At 43.0% G+C, this 12991-nt stretch overlaps 1 protein-coding gene across 1 annotated transcript in view; it reads right to left on the reverse strand.

Annotated features, from left to right (window-relative positions):
• Positions 1-5170: 5170 nt before the first annotated feature.
• LOC138579924 (protein-glutamine gamma-glutamyltransferase E-like) overlaps positions 5171-12991 on the reverse strand; it is a 90500-nt gene continuing 82679 nt past the window's right edge. The window contains exons 12-13 of the mRNA XM_069650145.1: positions 9012-9145; positions 5171-6726 (exon numbers count right to left, since the gene is read on the reverse strand). Coding sequence (XP_069506246.1) covers positions 6567-6726; positions 9012-9145 — 294 coding nt within the window. The 3' untranslated portion in view covers positions 5171-6566. The remainder of the gene's footprint in view (positions 6727-9011; positions 9146-12991) is intronic.

The following is a 12991-nucleotide window of genomic DNA, read 5'->3' on the forward strand; positions in this document are numbered from 1 at the left end:
AAGAGGTCCCATTAGTCAACTCATACGGACCCAATGTTGATGGAGCAAATAACCTTGACTGGATGCTCACACACCTAGCATCACAGGCAGCGGGAACAATCATCTGGGGAGGCGATCTCAACACTGCCCTAGACCCAGCTAAGGACAGGTCGCGAAACACAACACTGCCGATCTCCAAGGCCAGCCTCCAAATACAGGAAATTTGCAAGGCATATAAGTTGGTAGACGCATGGAGACATAATAACTGGGAACAGCGCGACTACACATTTCATTCAGCAGTGCACAACACCAGCTCCAGAATAGACTACCTTTGTATCTCCACCGGAAGTTCGCTCCAGCCAGTGCTCTGCCAAATATTACCGAAAAACCCATTCTGATCACTCCCCGGTAACCCTCATTTGCAATCCAGCCATCTACAACTCTCACCTTCTACATTGGCGCTTCAAGCCGGGCTCACTGCAGGGCCAAGTGTTTGCCTCAGAACTATGCTATGAGATCTCAACATTCTTGGAAAACAATGTGGGTTCAGTGACTTCGGCGAGCACGATCTGGGAGGCACTGAAGTGCTTCGTGAGAGGGGTCTGCTTGGCCAAAGAGAACGTCATCCTTAAACTTATCCGTCAAGAGCTAACCTCCAGTCAAGAGCGTTTAAAAATCCTCAAGCTTAAACTCTTCGCCGCGGACGACTCCGGAGTCCAGGCCGCTCTTTAGAAAGAACTACAAACGTCCAGGGCCACAGCGGAACGAGAAATAAAACTCCTAGGCTGGAACAGCCAGATCCGTCACTACGGCGAAGGCCAAAAACCCGGAGCCCTCCTAGCGAAGCTAGTAAATGCTGACAGGAAGCTCACAACGGTCGAGAGAATACGCTCCATTCACGGCACAATCATGCACACAGATGAAGAAATAGCAGACACATTCCGATCCTTCTACCAAGACCGCTACACCTCTAAATACACCGCAGACACCAAAGCATTACACAGATACCTTGAAGAAACTGAACTGTATTCGGTAGAAAGAGATCTACGGGAACCCCTTAACAAACCCATCACATTAGACGAAATAGTCGAGGCCATCAAATCCCTCCCAAACACCAATGCCCCAGGGCCCGATGGTCTAAACGGGGAATTCTACAAAGCTTTCGCAAACACCCTAGCCCCCCTTCTTACCGAGGTTAACGGTGAAGCGCTAGAATCAGGTTCCCTTCCACAAACCACCCGAGAGGCCAATATTATCCTCCTACATAAATCCTGCAAACCCCCAGAAGAATGTGCGTCATATAGACCCATTTCCCTACTTAACTTAGATAACAAAATACTGCAAAAATAATTACCAAGAGGCTGCTGCCACTGATGCAGGGTCTCGTACTTGCAGATCAGGCCGGCTTTGTACCAGGCCGCAACACGACATTCGGCATCAGAAGGCTGTTTGGGGTCATGGAGGCTCTCAACCCCGATCACCAAGCCGTCGCTGTTTTACTTGATGCTGAGAAGGCTTTCGAATCGGTGGAATGGCCCTTCTTATTCGCAGTACTCACTCGGATGGGCCTAGGAGCCTGTTTCATTAAACTTTTATCCCTACTTTACAACAATCCCGAGGCGACAATAGTAGTAGGATCGGCGAGATCGACTCCCATCAAGCTACAACGGGGTATCAGGCAAGGCTGCCCTCTGTCAGCATTGATATTTGCATTAGTAATGGAACCTCTGGCGTCGTCCCAACGATCCAATCAGCTCCATCGGGGACTCAGAATAGGCCTGCACAGGCTGATCATATCCCTACATGCAGACGATGTAGCATTGTTCATCCATGACTCTGCCGAAAACCTGAACCCAGTAATGAGAGAGGTAATTAAATTTGGTGCAATCTCCGGGTTACAAATTAATCATACCAAATCAATAATATTCCCGCTCATCCCCGCCATTGTACCATTTGCTGAGGACTTTCACTTTACATGGGAAACCTCATGGGTACTCTAACTAGGAATATTAATTTCACTAAACTACCATGAAGTCTTTTGAGACAACTACGAGTCAACATAAAAAATACTCCAGGAGAAGGTTAACCGTTGGAAATCTCTCCCGCTAACCCTGTGGGGCAGGGCCTCCTTAGTTAAATGGGCTAATTTTGCCAAAACTTCTTTACCTTTTCTCTAACATCCCCATTCTTATCCCAAAACCCTTTTTGAGGAAAATCAAGAGTATGGTCCTTGAACTCCTATGGACAGGCAAACCCGCCAGAGTGGCTCATTCAACCCTGATACTCCCAGTATCCAACGGGGGACTCGCTCTCCCGGACCTTGAGAGATGTTACTGGGCGGGGCAGGCGCAGTGCCTCGGCCACTGGTACAACACTCACCTTGTCAGACCCCATGTACAAATAGAGCGGGCCCTGGCGACTCCTAACCTGCTGAGGGTGTTGGTCATTAGTCAGCTCCCAGTGCCCTGTAACACTATGAATGTTGTCCTCACGACATACGCGGTCTGGAAGAGACTTGCATTAAAATACAAAGTCTCAGTGAGATACTCACCCCTCCTACCGATCAAATTCATCCCAGAGATACCTCGGACCTCCGAAAAAGTCTTCCATACCTCGGTAGCAAATTTACAGCTAAACACCCTAGGCGATCTGTTCACTGAATGTATCTTTATGACTCCACAACAGGTAACAGAGAGAGGAGGCACTACTGCTTTAGATAAGTTTCTTTATTTTAGAACTAGATAGACCCTCCAAGCACTCTTCCCCACCTACCCACGTGAACCCTCGACTTGGCAGTTATTGCACAACATGATCCAAATGCAGGGTGAAGGAAAGACTAGTTTCAACCAACTATAAATCCTTCCTAACTGACACTGCAACCATTAACCCTCACACGAAAACTAGATGGGAAAAATTCCTTCAAGCAGTGATCCCTGAGGATGAATGGACATTTAAACCATGACAAACACAATAAATAGCACTAAACTCACGTCTCAAGCAAATTCACTTCAATTTTCTCCACCAGATGTACTTTACCCCACTAAAAAGAGCAAACAACATCCAGATTCACCGGCAAAATGCGAGAGATGTGGAAACTTAACTGCAGACTTTGTACACCTTGCATGGGACTGCCCCAAGTTATCACCCTTTTGGACCCAAGTCCTTCAGACCACGTCGACAATTATAGGGGAAGAAGCGCAACGCGTCCCGACGGTGGCACTTCTCGGGATGACGCAACAACTTTCACCAGCCGTGAGGAAACTAACAGGGGTGCTACTGACCCTGGCGCACAGAAGAGTCGCCATGACCTGGGGACGTGGGTCAGTCCCAACGGTAGCAGACTGGTGGAAAGACATCCTTTACTGCCAAGATGTCGAGTCTGATTTCATCAAAACACTGCCACAACACGCACGCCCTCCCCACATCTGGGGCCCGTTCGTGGCATTCTCAATCAACGAAACAGCTGATGACGCATCGTCCTCGATGGGCGAACTCGGCACCTAATGCAGGGACACAAACCTTGGCCAAGCAAAAAAACCCTGGCATAAGTACTTACCCACATGGAGGAGGGGTCGAACTATGGCGAGGGTTGACAGACTGAGTGGAGGGGGGCAGGGGGTAGTGGGGGAGCTGGGTTGGGCGCTTTGGGAACACACCCCTTTGAGGTGTGAATGTTAATGTAACAAGTTTGGAAAAATGCAAAAATAAAGGTTATATAAAAAAAAAGAATGTCGCCAAACTCCTAATTGTTCAAAATAACGCCCTCAGAGCCGCCACCGGCCTCACGCGTAGAGAACACATCTCGGTACTTAGAAGACAGGTCCACTGGCCCCCACTCAAGGAGAGGATCACATTCAAAGCCCTGGCATTGACTCAAAAGTGCCTCCACAACCTTGCCCCCCTACTTGTCATGCAGAATCACCAAACCCGCCTCCATTAGACCTTCTAGATCCCCTTACTCTAACCTCCTATCGGTTCCCAGAACCAGTAAGGTCCGGGCAGGCGGCTCCAGCTTCCCTGCTGTCGCCCCCCTACTCTGGAACTCTCTACCGCCCCACATCAGGATCATTGAATCCCACTCAGCCTTTCGCAAAGCCCTCAAAACTAACCTCTTTGTCTGACTGCTTTAACCTTGATTCTATGACAATTTGCACCTGCATGTGTGTTCTGTGTTACTCTGTAAACACTTTCTCTGAACTGTAACAAGCACCCCTGGGTGGCTTCCTTGTAACCCTTAATTAAGCCTTCTTAAGCTCTGACATAGCGCCTTGATGCCTGCGGGCTGCAGTGCGCTCTACAAATTTAAATAAATAATAAAAAAAATGTTTTACGCTGTTTCCAATAATGCAATCAGACCATAATTACCTGGATACTGCCTGCCTCCTTTTTTATACATTGGGACTACCTCGGCCCGACACCAGGAGGCTGGGACATGTTTAACCAAATCACTGCATTAAAAAGTCACCAAAACCCTGGAGCCCACACCATGGACTCATCCTTATATAAATCTATGGGAACTTCATTGGGTTCCGGGGCTTTTTGTCACTTTGAAATACTAATAGCCACCTCAATCTCAGCTAGCAAGAGACTGAATCCCCCTTCTCCCGCCTTCGGTGTGGGTCCAGTTTAAACCACAGGAAACACATTTCCTATATGAAACTGCCAGGCTATTTCCAAGGAACTTGCTTTTAGAAAGTAGGTTATGAAGCCAATTACACTGCTTGATCCAGTGGGTCCATGAAAGAGGCTCAGTCAATGTCATTTTCTTTGTGTAGAGAATGAATGTATTTCATGCTCGTATTTTCAAGTCATTCATTAAAAGAAGCAGAATGCCACAATTGTCTTCTTCACATCCATGCAAGTCAATTTAAAGAGAGGAAATATTCAGGGGAAGGCACATTTGTTTAACAGGCAAGAGTTTAAAAAATGGACTGTTAAGATGTATTGCTTAATTTCCAGTTTAAAAAAAAAAATAAAAACAGATGAATAAATACTTGTGATTCCTACGTTTTTATTGCACAAGAATGTAACACTTCTTTTTGTCCGAGGCCTGACTGTAAAGTGCAAAGGTCTCAGATTAGCAAGAACATTTTCTAATTTACAAATATGACAAGGCAAAAACATAAATCATACCTATGCTGTTAAACATTCTAAATATACAAGGATTAAACATCAATGTCAGTGTCGTCAAATAGTTATTTAGCCATTTCAGAAAATGCAACATAATAGCAATTTGCTTTTTTTGTCTAATACGATGTAGTCACCGAAGGAACCTGAGTTTAGGTGCTGACAATAAAGCCGTTATTGGGCTCCTATGATGCAAGGTCTTAAGATCAATTTGCTCTTTGAAAATAAAAACAAATTCTTTACGCTAGCAGAAAATAAGCGACCCCTTTTATTATTATTAGTCTTTTATAATGCGCTTAATACCAGAGATTGGTTTCTAAGTGTGGGATCGGGATTCGGACCTGTGTTGCACTGCACTGTCTTGCTTCCAAGACAAACGCGTTGCCCCTGAGTTTTCCCGCTCACCTTAACATATATACTGCTTCTTCTAAGTGTGCAAATGATTTTATCAGATCAAAAAATGGCTGCTTCTAATTTGAATGAACGGGTTTCACCCAAACATTTAATTGGTCATCCAATGTATGAAAATATAAGGCTGGAAAGAAGCAATAAGCAAGTCAGTACTAAGGGCTCCTTTCCCGGTTGAAGGGAAAGAAGGGAAAGAAGGGAGTGGACATATCTAAACCAAGATGACGAACAAGATGATCTATAGTCTTGGGAGGATAGCTCAGGGGCAACGTTCTCACCTGGGAAGCAAGACAACACAGAGAAACACAGGTTTGATCCCTGGGTCCGCGCATAGAAACCTCTGGGTATTAAGCATGCTATAAATAACATATATCATATCATAAACCAAAGAGAACATAATATCATATTTTATCCTCTTGATGAGCACACATACATCATTTGCTGAATGCCAAGATTACAAACAGTATGAGCTAAGCAACAGACCTTTTTGTTGAATATGTTAATCAATTAACATTGAAGTTTATAACTCCAGTAAAGATTGATGTTTTGTTCGTCATAATAGAGGCCAGTCAGTAATACGACGCTTTGGAAAGTAATTTAGTCAAGGCCATAGGACTCCGGGGGGTACTGAAGCAGTATGATGAACACAACTGGCAGTGTCAACTTCACATCACAATAAACTGTGGCATAGAGAAATCCAATACAGCTTTGAATCTGACAATTTGAAGGATAACTGAGATGCAAAGCCAGGCGAGCATGCTGTCAGGAAAAATGATTACTATGTTAAAATGTTCACATCTGAAAAGCATTTCAGGAATTTATTAGCACAGATGCAAGGTAGAAGTATGATGGTGGACCGTCCACAGAACCCGGGACAATACAATAACATCTGGAATTAGGCATGACCAATTGAATGAAATGATCCAAAGACATTGATCAAGCCATCCTTGTGTGAGTACATTTTTGGGTGGGAAGCATCACACACCCACCATAGATGTGTGTTATTACAGCAATGACTTGAAGAGCACCTCAGAAAAAAAGGATAACCTCAATCAATGGATCCACTTCCGTTCTGCGACGTCTACGCTCTTGAAACCCTTCATAGAAATGCTCTCACTTTTGAAATACACAAGCAGCTGTTGGGTACCGCTCCTCCACGGCGTGATATTCAAATGATACCTCATCCTTTGCTTGGGCCTCATGGATGGGAGCCTAAAGTACAGCACACAGGAATGAAATTGTGTATTAGTGAGAACTTGTCTTTAGTTCTTAAAATATATAATACCAGTTAAAACACACAAATATTATCATCTTAAATGAACATAAAATTCCTGAGATTTCTTAAGATAATGATTTAAAATGTAAATGTGCCTTGACGGTTTTTGGTGCTGAAATAAACTTTATAAGCCTAAACTTACATTTACATCCGAATGCTAATCTAAGATACGTCTTAATCCTTGCAATTAACCTCTTTTTCAGTTCGTTTACATTAAAAATGAACGGCAATAATACTTCAACTATTACTATTACTGTTAATATGACACATAAGCATTATATAAATATAATAATAATATTTTCCATTTTCTTCAGCATTTACCACTAAAGACTTGTAATTCTATAATTTTTGCTTCAATAACACCCATATTAACAGGTTACAGAATCATACTCATCAAATTTGCTCAAAATAAAAAAGCAATATATTTTTCAAAGAAATTCCCCAGATGATGTTTTTAAAATAAATCCCTGGGAAATATGCATTGTATTCCAGAGGTATAAGGGGACAAATCGTCATGCACCATAAAGCAACAGAATTAAAACTAAGAATAGAGTAAAACATGTATAGTAGATGTTGGTGAACTAGTCTGTGCATAACTGGAGCCACATGAAATGTGGGTGGGTCGTGTTTCACAAACCTTTAGAACTTTTAATGAGATTCATATGCAAAGATGTATGCCACTGCCATCAGCTACCGGACCCTATGGCATGCCACACTACCCTCCTGGGGTGTGGTATGCCCCCTGCATGGCTTTGGGCCATGGTGAAAATGTTTTCTATTCTGAGCATTCTTGTCTTTGAAATAGAAAAAGTTGTAGAAAGGTGCCGAACTTTCTTGAGGTGCTTATGTACTGTAAGGGAGGGGGGGGAAGGTGGGCAAGGAGATCAGTGTGTGGGTGAGCACTGGTAGTTCTCACCCACTCATGGGTGGTAGTTCTCACTCAGGGGACACAAAGATGGCAATGGGAAGCAGATATAACAGTTTCCTTCTGTTTCTGTAGTTTATTTTTTTGGCGATCACTTGGTTTTATGTAGGCACCCAAAAACAGTAGGAATCAAGAACAATATCAAGTTTCCGGCTTAGTTTTGGTTGTTATTGTATTTGATCTTTTCCCCAAAGTAATATTCTATATTAAGATGACCTGGCAGATGTTATAGATGAGGGGCTAGGGCCCAGATGGGTCTGCTCCCCAGTGGAGAACCTCACTGGCACCGAAAAATCCAGGCAGGCTGGCACCAACTAACACAGATAGAACCTTCACTCTCACCCACACACTCCAAGCTCAGAGTAACATTCTCTCGCTGACCTCACTCAATCAGGGGAAACAAAGAATCCAAAAAAGCTGAACTACACAAACATAAGGAAACCTACCCAAAAGCTATTAAAGCTTACAAGGTGTAATATTACAAGATCATGAAATAAAAAAAAGAAATAGTTCAAACTAAAAAAAACAGTCATTTTGGGAATCCTGGGAAACCTAATGTGTAAAGGTTACACGAGAAACATTCCCATAAGTTCGATCATCCTTCAAATGTTTTGATTGAAATGTAATTTGTTTCTACCAAAGAAACTAATAGTTTTCCTTGATACACATTTACTCTTATGAGCAAAATCTCCCCAAATCACAATTACCTCAGAAAAGGATAGATGGAACAAGATGTACCTTCTCAAATATTTTAAATGTTACTTTTAGTTCTATGCATCCATTCTTCTTTTCTAATAATTTTCTTCCTGTTCCCAAACAAGTATAACTGTAATGAATGAAAAATAACACCCTTCCTGTGACTAAAGGTTTTCAACGAAGGTGTATGCTACTAGGATCACCTTTTTAGGATACAGGTTATTCATATCCAGTGTGCTGCTCAAGAAATCTCCAATGGCCACAGCATGCAGGGCAGACTAAACTATTGCAAAAATGTATATCCGAAAAACAAAGAGATAAAGAAAGACCATTTGGAAAAGAAATCTTCTGTCTGTTGTTGGTTTTCATCTATCTCTGACCACAGTATAAAGTGAGGCCGTGGTAACCTGAATCAGTGAGCAGTTTCAGGGTGCTCATACGGCAGACTACATGACTACATGGTTGTAGTCCTTGAGCTCAGGATGATTGCTAGGCTATATAACCTGCTATGCACATACGTCAGTGGATAGGATATCATAGATGGATATTCACTAAGGAAAATGTAATTTTGTGAAGAACCAGTGATGTGCTTTCACTTACGCTGCCTTGAACTGCCCATCAATCAGGCCACTGCCTTCAGCTACCAAGATGCAGTCCTTCACTGTCAGCATGAGAGGATTTGAAAACCGGACCTCCACAGTCACTGGCTCGTATACCACCGCCTGATCCAGAACCTGCAAAATGAAAGGAGATGATGTTATAGAAGGCCAGAAAGCATCCTATGTAATCTCTGCAATCAGGGATTTTGATGTAGAATTTTGGCTTCAAACTTTACCAAAATGTGTGGCACTCTGCAATTAATATTATCTCCCAATGGGTTCCATATTTGCAAAATCAGCAACATTATCATGTCCATGCCCAAAAAGCACATGGAGCTTTTCCTAATATCCCGTCAGATGCCAACTATGCCTTTTCCCATTGTTACTACAAGCCAGGAGTACTGAGGATGTGGGCTCTACTGAACAGGACTAAGATGGCAGCTCTAGGCACCATGCAAGGTTGCTGGATTAAGTCTTCCAAATTACCCTTATCACTCGCACAAAAGGCAAAGGTTCCTAAACCAAATTACGTTGATTACTCATGTGCAAAAATGCAAATCATCACTGATGCCCTGGTTCATTAGGGAAGGACACATCAATATGCATCTCAATTGGATGACTCCCGGTTCATAGCACTGGGAGACCACTATGGTGCTCATAGGTACTGGATAAATGCTTATTACATCACATATGAATAAAGTGGATTCGATCTCTCCAACCATCACTCTCTTTGCAAAGATGAAACGAATGCTGTAGAAACATATATGTGTGGTGTTATGGGTATGATCATGAGCCCTCTCTTAGCTGTATGCAATTCTTTGCCTTTTCCAAACAATCAAACATCATTAGTGGAGTGTAGGATAAATTGATAAAGATGTGAAAGTTAACTTCTGAGTGTTCAATCTTTGCCATTGTATTGGTGCCTGTCTTCGTAAACACAATAAAAAATATAAAGTTTGGTTTTATGTCATTCAAAATGAATATGTAAACATGACCTTGTTTTGCGGGCAGAGTATGTGCAAGAGATCAGATGGGACTGAGATTTTACAGCAGCACCACTTGCACCTATTCGGAGTTCATAGAGTTGAGCATCCTCACAGGGTCAATACTGCAAATATATTTTCTGTTCCTAAGCTTTTCCAGGTCTTTTTAATGAATACACGCCGGGTGTTGATGTTGGATCACTCAACAGCTCTTACGCTCATTTGCGCTTCTTGCTCCAAAAATAATTGGAGCTCCTTTCCTCTCCCTCTCTGTTCCTCCATTTCTGCCATATTTTTCGGACCCAGCTTAAAACCCATCTGCTTCAATCATTGTCCCAAACGTAATTCTGTTTCCCTGATTTTTCACTTTCTTTGCTGTTATTTGTACTGTTGTTGTTTCTATCCATTATCAAAGCGCTTTTTGGATAATGCTCTATAAATAAAATAATACAAATAGAAATACAAACAGGGGTGCCCGATATCACCTCTATTGTTTGCTCTCTATATTGATCTTTAATTCAGACAAGTTTGACATCTCCAGGGATACACTCCTTCATAACTAGACTGGAATTACTCTTGCTAACAGCAGCATTTTAGACAAACTATACTGCACTTCCAACAGGTGCAACTAGTCTAAAACATTTGGAAATGTCTCTGGGTACAAGTTTAATATAAGTAAGACTCGCACTATAATTTGGACAATTACAACTTCTCTTAGAATCCTGTAGAAAATGTAAACTGGGAGTCAAACGTCAACAAAATGTACAGGCCATATGTATGTCAAAGATTCACTAGGAATTACTGATTAAAACAAATATATATGGTTCTAGAATGGACTGGCTATATCAATTTTGGGTTGAATTGATAACCACGAAATTACCATCTTCCCTATTATGGGACATACTAATGCCTTTTCATATATATTTACTGGAAGAACGTCTAAATAATATCAGCAAATTACTGTTAATATTAACATCGTAGTGGTTGATACGTACTAGATAAATGTTCCAAAAGGTTTTCTTTACCACCACCTCCCATTCTTCCACCAGATACTAGCTGTGAGCTACAGTCCAAGTGTGACACAAAATATACCAAGGTATTTTTAGGCCATTGAACTCAGAACCCTGGGGGTTTATATGCATATCTTGCTTGACATGAATACCCTGGAATCCCTACACTCCATCAATTCACTTACAGGTGTTTCAATGATGGCCTTCTGGATACTTTCAGATTATTATGCAAATGTTGGAAAACCAGTGGCTTAATAGTTTTAATATAATTCTTAGAAGATATTTAGTTGTTTTCATTTTCTGAACTCCAGCTTGGTTTAGTTGTGACAAATTAGATTCTGCCCTGCAGGAGTACAAGAATGAGTTGGGGTAAAATGGCCCACTCAGCCCTAACACTTCTACACACCAAACACAATCATAATGGTAAAACGGGGACAGTTACCAGATATAGCTCCTTCGCATTTTGTGGTAACGTGCGTCGAGAGAAGGCTATGCTGTAAAGAGGGGTGTGAAGGCGAGCTAGTAGTGACCCAAACAACACAGTCACAGTCCATAATAAAGGGAATGTCCAATCAAAGTTCTATAAAAATGTAAACACTTTCATTAAACACACCATCTGCATGTAGAATGAACAGATACACTGTACAAAAACCCACCACAAAGGAAGAACAGAGAAAATGTGATAGACTGGATAATGTAGCCCTCTGAGCGTAGTTCCAGGAGTGGTAGGTAAGGAACTACCATACAAATTATATCTTGGTGGAAAACAGGAGGGATCATGACCTAACCAGTCTCTAGGGTCAAAGTGGAAGGAGGGGGCAGTTCAGAGTCAACGATAACTGGATTCAGTCCTTGGTGGGTTGACACAGTCAGACCCGGGTCACAAATTGATGCGAGTTGATCAGGCTCAGTTTGGGCACGTAGGATCGGGGAGGTCCCAGCAGCAAGCAGGTGTTGAGTAGGGGTGAATGCAGTGCTCTGTGCGGTAGAATGGCAGCTCATCAAGGATGCAAATTGGCCGGTTCAGGAACTCTTGGCAGCTGGCCAGCCATAGTCAGGCTTTAGCCACTGAGAGGGGTTGATGAGTGACATTCCAGTGGTTTGTGTCAGCTGGTGATGGTCATCAAAGTGGTGATCTTTGGTGCATTGGTGTGCGATCGATGATGTAGCAGATCAGCTGAGATGAGCCATAGTTGTATCCCGTGGTTAAAGTCAGAGAGTGACTCTCTAGTGATTTGGTTCAGGCTCCAGCATTGAGCAGTCATTTCAGGACTACCAGGTGATGAGCTTTGGCTGGGACACAATGCTGTGTCAAGCTCGTCGAAGGTGCAAACAAATGTTCGATTGGTGGAGGAGTGCCACGACCAGCGCCGGCGACTTCCCTCTTGTTCCAGGTGAACACGGAGCGATTTATTCAGTGCAGTGAACAGGGAGCTTTGGCTGGTCTGGTCCTCCAGTTGCTGTGAGGTCCTTTCAGAGGAACTCAAGAATAGGATGATTCCTGTTCAGGGACTGCACTCTTAGTTTAGGAGATTCCAGTGCAGAGTGGTAGGCCTTGATCCACAGCAAAGGTTCATCCGATGTGCCCTAGGAGTGGTAGGAGATACACCATCCTGCTGCCTTGGATGATTCCATCTTCACCTCAGGCTGAGGGCCTTGGAGAGTACAACTGTCCCAAAGGAAGTCCAGTGAGTTATTCAGATCGAATCTGCGGCCTTAAGGGATCAGAGAGGAACTGAGCAAGTCTGCCCAAGTGGTGGAAGACCCCTTCTTTTAGGAACAAGAGTCCTCGGGTGATTGGACTGAAGCTTGTCTGCCTTAATGGTCCACTACTTGCTCCAGGATGGAGAGGACCTTTTCCTGTTAAAGTCACACCCAAAGTGCTTTGCTCCATAGGAAGTAGAGGGGACAGGAAAGAGAGGAACAGTGAGAAACCAAATGGCAGAAACCTTCCCCCATTGATGAGAGCCCTCCGGCCTATCATACTC

The sequence above is a fragment of the Ambystoma mexicanum genome, chromosome 3p (genome assembly GCF_040938575.1).
Source record: "Ambystoma mexicanum isolate Mex_15411 chromosome 3p, UKY_AmexF1_1, whole genome shotgun sequence".
In the NCBI taxonomy this organism is placed as follows: domain Eukaryota; kingdom Metazoa; phylum Chordata; class Amphibia; order Caudata; family Ambystomatidae; genus Ambystoma; species Ambystoma mexicanum.